Source organism: Charadrius vociferus, unplaced genomic scaffold (assembly GCF_000708025.1).
Source record: "Charadrius vociferus isolate BGI_N301 unplaced genomic scaffold, ASM70802v2 scaffold104, whole genome shotgun sequence".
NCBI lineage: Eukaryota > Metazoa > Chordata > Aves > Charadriiformes > Charadriidae > Charadrius > Charadrius vociferus.
Window position 1 is genome coordinate 4,994,615 of NW_009648255.1, and position 6,746 is coordinate 5,001,360.

Genomic DNA, 6,746 nt, shown 5'->3' on the forward strand with positions numbered 1-6,746 from the left:
CGGGCGGGTCCCGCGGGGGCGCAGCGCCCCCTGGCGGCGCGCCCCGGCACAGCAGCGGGGGGGGAGCGGTTAGGGAGGGCCCCTCCCGGGGAAAGCCGCCCTTTTCCCGGGGAAAACCAGGAAAAAGGCGCACAGAGATACAGTATCTGCGCTTTTGGGTTTGAGCCTCAGCAGCTCCAACTGGTTGCATTTGCCAGAAGAGCAGTAGAAAGGCATCACGGCACGTATTACCGGGGTGGGAGGGATCTTTCTAAGAGAGATGCTACTTCTCCTATTCGCACTTGTTAAAAGGCAAAATCGCTCTATTGAATATAAACCACCCTGTAGTTGATAATATTGGATTTCCACCCAAACATAACCAGCAAGTGCCAGCTCAGAAAGCCATCAGCATTAAAAACACGCCCTGGTGCTTATCAAAGTATTTGAAATGACAAAATACACACGGACCACTCAATTTTGCCCTATTTGCCTGAAACCATACATCTTATTTTAACCATATGGTAGTGTTCTTTATTTAAGTAAGAGATCAGTCTTCTTCAGTCAGGGTCACACGCTGGGCAAATTAATAAAAATACAGCTTAAAGAAACTCCCTGTTAAAGAACCGGTAACAGTCCCGATAACAGAATCATTTAATCTGTTTCCCTGCCATTCAGGGAGATCAGCATATAAAACCTGCACTAAGTAGTTATCACAGCAAGAAATCCCAAAATTAAAGCAGATATCACCAATATATTTTGGGAAACAGGTGAAAAAAACTATAATTTCAATTCCAGCAAGATAACATGTTTAAATAAAGTAGGATCAAATTAAACCTAAATACGTAAGTAACTTTTTCCTCTTTTGAAGTTGCTGCACATCTAATAGTTGATATGGCACCTCAAGCTGACCAGCTTAAAGAAGTCCTATTTTTTTTCCAGCAGTACAAACTGCAAAAAATAATGTATTAAAAAAAAAAAAAAATCTTCAATCAAAAACATTCCTTGTTACGGAAGGGGTGGAGGCAGCTAGGATGCCGACTTCCTCAGACTGCCGTAATGCAACTGCATTGTACAGAAAAGCCAACATACAGAAAGCAAACGGCGGCTTTAGACCCACACCTGTGTTTTAGGCATGCACCTACATATTTCCATATATAGGTCTCTTCAGGAAGGAGCCTGGAAGTGAAATCCAGGTCAGTCAGCTTGTCTGTGCAGACCACACACAGCTTACAGCCGGGACAAACCCGGGGTGATTCATTTTACAATATATTATACTATATAATATATATATGTCTAGACACTGCTACAAAGCTACTATATATACACATTATATTCTGTCGCTATAGAGAAATTTTTAAACCACTTACCAGCAGCACACTCTTAATTTCACATAGCCCAGATGCTATCCCCTTCACTTCAGATTTTTCATGAGCTACACCATTTGCCATTTCATCATTAAGTGGTTCTTTCACTGGCTCTGGGGAAAAAAAAAGAAAAAAAAAACCAAAAACAGTACTCCAGCTTCCAAATTCTTTATTGCTTAATTGCAACCTCCAAGAAACAGATACTCTACCAGAAGTTTGTGCGTTTTTATTTAGTTAACAAAGATGTCTTTACCTTGAATCTGTTCTTTGAGTATTTGCAACTTCACTTTTCCTGAAGAAACCTACATGGAAGAGTATTTACATGTATGTACATAAGGTGCTAATGAAAGTAAACTAAAACATAACTTGTATAGAATTAAAATGTTACTGTTCTTAGGAAAATAGCTAAGCATGTATTTAAAGACAAAACTCCATGTATTGTATTAAGTCTGTGACTGGTTTCCCTTCCCATTCATGACACGACACTGTCCTCGTTTGCCCAGCCAGGTCTGTCACAAGAGTTTTCCACAAGCACAGACCTGCAGAACTTTCATAACCATCGTGACTTAAGCTCAAATGTCACCCAGTGAAGTCTACAGCACATACAATCTGCACATATATCTACCTATAGTTTGCTGGGGGGGAGGGGGGTTAGTTTGTTGTCCTTCTGCTTCTCCTCATTACCCTTCCATGATCTAGTACCCCAGTAACTAATAATTTTCAACATTTTTACTCCTCAGTTTTTCCCTGCAAACAGTCCACACTACACCCTCACTTCCCCCCCGCCCCCAACTCTTACACATCTGCAACCATTTTCATTTTGCCTTTTTGAAAATTCTGCCCCATGCATCTTCTCCTCAGCCATCACCACTGAAATCTGAAGTCTTTTGAGCAGTAACAGCTCTGAGTTACTTGTCTCAGAGAAGGGGAAAGAGAAAGAGGTGGATTGAAGGAAACCTTTTCACTCCGATCCTCTCTTCTACTCGCAGGCAACTTTATTGAAATTGAGAGTGTTGGCTGAGAAGACCTTCACACCAAACTGCTGCTGCTTCAATGAACTTCAAATAGCAACTGCCACAGCTTAGTCTGAAGTTGTCATTGTCTGTTTTTCTCTTCAAACTTACATAAGCTTTATTTCAGCCAGTTTCAAATGGTCTCTCTAAATTAACAGCTCTCATTTCAACATAGCATATGCAGCATGGCTTCCAGAAAAAAAAAAAAAATCATAGAAGAAAACACTCTTTTTACGTTCCACTCAGTCCAGTTTACATGCCTCTCCAGACACATCAATGTCCGCTAAAGGAATGAATGAGGAAGTATCTCTAAGTTGAATTAGTTTGGATTTGGGCATCCCCTACAGATTTTTTCATACTAATTCACGGAACAAGTAAAGAACATAAGCTCTGTTATCACAATCAGTATTTTAACAGCACTCATGAACATTATTTGATGATGGATATACCTAATGCTTGCTTCCATGATGGATAAAGCGTCAAGAACAAGAGCCTAAGCTATTAAAAAGATGAATTCATTTCAGCAGAGAATGAAGTACTAAGACTAGGTTATTACAGTTGGAAGTGATAACACTCCCCACAAGGTCCAGTTTTCAGCTACTTACAAATGTGACCAACTTTTACCATTCACATACGTCTGCCTTATCCTTAATATTGTTTGAGAGTTTGAGCAAAATTGCCCCAGTCATTTCCGAAAGGAAAGAAGGGGAAAACACCCCATTGTGTACACAATAAAAAGAAAACAGATTTTTCAATGACTTAGCAGGAAAGTTCTACATCCCTCCTTTTAGGTCTGAGCAAGGATGTCATAGAACAAAAGTCACTTGATAAACCTAATCCTCATTTTAAATCACTCAGAAGCATTCAATCTCAGTCCAAAAGGATGGACCAAGTCGAGTCCTCATCCAAGAGAATGCTTCAAAGATCTATTTAACCCACATTTGACCAACCAGCATCAGTCCTCAGGGGAGGAATGTAGGACTTTTCCAGCTACTGTAGACCAAGTGGCAAACTGGGGTCTCAGTCTCCTTCTGTACTTACTGAGAGAAATCCAGAAGCATCATAAGTAAGATTATAACGCATGCAGAAGTGGGGGAGAAAATGGACCACACAGCCATATGGGACTTCTACTGTGAATGCAGATGACATTACGCAGCGACTGAGATAAAGACAAAACTTTAACTGTAGTATTTTTTAATGTTGTGTGCCTTTCTCATAGCTTTTACCTATGAATATAGAGAACTTGTACTCAAAACTTCATGTGAAGCCTTGTATTTCAAATTCATAACAGACATTAGACATTTGAAAGATAGGTGCCCGATGACTTCCATCACTACAAATCAGAAACTCATAGTATTAAATCTGTAGAAGCAATGATAATTCGCTATCTATTGCCATTAACAAAACAACAGAACTCCAAACAGAACTTCATGTTCCTCCAGCTCAAAGGGTAACATAAACTGGGCACGAGAAAATAAACAATCAGAAATTTTACTCAGAAGGTGCTTAACCTTTTATTTTTGAAGTATTTAAAATTCCCTTGTTCTGTAGCATAAGTGTTCTGAAGCTTGTTTTGTTTTAAATACAATGTACCTGCAAATATACTGATAGTTTACTACCTTATTATTTGCTTTGCTTTGTGACAAAACTCGGGCTTGGATGGTCATTGGTCCTGCCCGTCCAGATTTCCAACGATAAGCACTTGATTTCCTATGAACCAAGAGCAAGAAAGAACTTACAAATTGCATCTTCTGTAAGCAAGAGCAGCATAAACACTTTCCTTCAGGTTTTCAAATCAGAACAGAGCATCAAAAAAATAAAATGCTTGCCTATAGGAGCATCAATTCCCCAAAACACAAACACCCCCCTTTCATTGAAACCTGCTTCACATCTACTTTAATAGTAGTAAATACATCAAGTGCATAAGAAAGTACTTCTTTTTAAAGCATCAAATTGGTCTAAGTTTTTAAAAGTAAGAAAATCCCATCAATTCTCTAAGGTTGGTTTCAGAAGAATAAAAATGTAAGGGAAGTACACTTTAGATCATTGTCCCAATTTACTCTAAGACTTAAGGCAGTTATCCAGCACAGCTAAAATGCAACATCTTTTAATAAGCCAGGAACACGTACCTACAATTAAGATTTCAGTGAATATCAGTTTAGAAATTGACTACTACGACAAACTTGGAAGATAGTGGGCAAGAATTTAAGACTAAGGGAGATCAAACTGATTTGCAGCTTTAGCACACTGCATAATACACTATTGCACAATATTTAGCAAGTATTCAAATGACAGACCGACTTTGTTTTACAGAAAACCAAACACAGAGCTAAACAAACTAAAGCATACAAAACAAAGGGTAAAGAAAACATGTAGGAAGGAAGAGGGATGATCTTCCTTTCCCATCAGTGGTGCAAATGCCAATGATACCTGTCATTTGAACTCACTGTAACAACACTATCAGGGTTTGCAGGTACAAGGGCACGAGGACAATACAACAACTGCATGAGAACAATATGGGGGAAAATAAGTGCCACGTATTATGTGGAAAACACTGCCTCAACAGCTCAAGCAAAAGTTTACAGAGCTGCAAACAGCAGGCCCGCAGCATTAGCAAGACTAAGGCACTAAGGTATCCAAGGCACTTGTATCTCCAGTGACAGAATGCATCAGGCAGAAGTACAAAGAAATGGAAGCAGATGTTGCAGAGATAAGCCAACACTCAGAATGAGCCAGTAACCGAGCTCAGATTGAAACTTCCACCCTAGTGCTTGCTTCATTACATTATGCTTAGTTTCCAAGCCGTGTTTCCATCATACAGAGAATTCCTTTCTGAGAAGCTACAGAGACGCATGCAAAACAGGATCAAAGCCATATTAAGAACAGCATCCTCTTTAGAAACATCAGAAATAAGACTGAAATAGTGCAACGAAAACTACTTTCTGTCTCCTGCTTTAAAACTATGGTGACAAATCCAACCGGACAGGGAAAAAAGGGAGAAGAGAGAATAAACGAGGAAAAGGGATCTTTCCCACTGAAAGAATATTCCTGCTAGGGAGGATTTGTTAGCTTACTTCTTAAAGGAAAAAAAAAAAATAATCAAAATTTCACATGGAAATTTAAAAATAAGAAAGTCACAGGGTAGCAAGTTTCTCACTGGGAAGAAAGACTGGAGAGAAAAAACTGAACACTATTGTGAAACTTTGCAAGTTTCCATCTGGGGCAGGACAAGGTGCAGGGGCCGGGGGGGGGCATCACACTGGATTCCTTTTTTTGAAATAGAAATTTAACCTACCTTCTCTCTTCTTTTTCTCTGCTCATGTTTGACTGCAGTTGCCGCAACTTCTTCTCCATCTCTTTGTTTTCTGTTTCTAACTGCACTTTTTCCAACTGCAATTCTCTGACAGTTCTGGAGAAGTTAAAGTATTAAAGTATTCATTAGAAATTACATGAAAGACAGTAAGGTACGTGAAGAGGTTTAAAGCACCAAGGAAAAAAAAAGGTTGAAAAATTCCTCATTAAAGGCATGTCTCTTTCTCCCAGTAAGACTGCAAACAGTTCTGGAAAATTTAGGGCAGGTCAGGTGCAAACTCCTTGGACACAAGAATCTCTCATTACAGAGGGGTATGCCAACAGTGATAGGGATACTCCAATATAAACTGTAGAGTAGCCAACATAAAACTGATACAATTCTGCCTGTATTCGGAAAGGTTTGCTGCTTAATTATATTAAAATAAACTATCCCAGTGAATCCTTTAATAATGTTAGCTTACAAAGTAAATACGGTAGATATACAGCATTATAAGACCTATAACTTAATTGGAAAATAGATTAAAGCCTAAGAAAATAAAGACTTAAGGATAAAAGCATAGGGAAAATGATAGAAAAGAAACACATCACGATTCTTCTTGCTCTTACGCAAACAAGCTCTTCTACTTATTGTTTCATTAAAACTTCTTTAAAGTGATAAAAAAAATCTCAATCACAATCAGATAAAATGCACTTACTTTGCTTTTAATCTCACTGAGGTTCCAGTTTTTGAGCCTGGAAGTATTACAAAGTCATTGATGTTCATGATTCCCAGTATAATCTCTTCTAAAAAAAAAAAAAGAATTTCAATGATCTACAGTTAGCAACCTGTTGAAATGGGAATTTGATTGAAATTAAAACAGTAAAAGAAGGAAAGAAATGGAACACAGAACTTGTTTATATGAAGTGCCAATAAAATCCCAGAGCAACTCTGGATTACATTTATCTGAAAGAAAAACTTTTTATGATGTTTATGACACCAGGGAAAAGATTTACTTGTCTGTTTCACTTGGGTGATCCCCTAAAGTTCAATGAAAGCAGTTTAATATTAAATAAAACACAGCTTCTTGAACCAGACCCA

General features: G+C 38.5%; 1 protein-coding gene across 1 annotated transcript in view; it reads right to left on the bottom strand.

Annotated features, from left to right (window-relative positions):
* Window positions 1-6,431, bottom strand: part of ZBBX (zinc finger, B-box domain containing) — a 22,150-nt gene extending 15,719 nt beyond the window's left edge. The window contains 5 exon segments of the mRNA XM_009884500.1: window positions 1,347-1,456; window positions 1,597-1,645; window positions 3,976-4,066; window positions 5,652-5,765; window positions 6,364-6,431. Of these exon segments, the coding sequence (XP_009882802.1) occupies window positions 1,347-1,456; window positions 1,597-1,645; window positions 3,976-4,066; window positions 5,652-5,765; window positions 6,364-6,431 (432 nt within the window).
* Window positions 6,432-6,746: the final 315 nt, after the last annotated feature.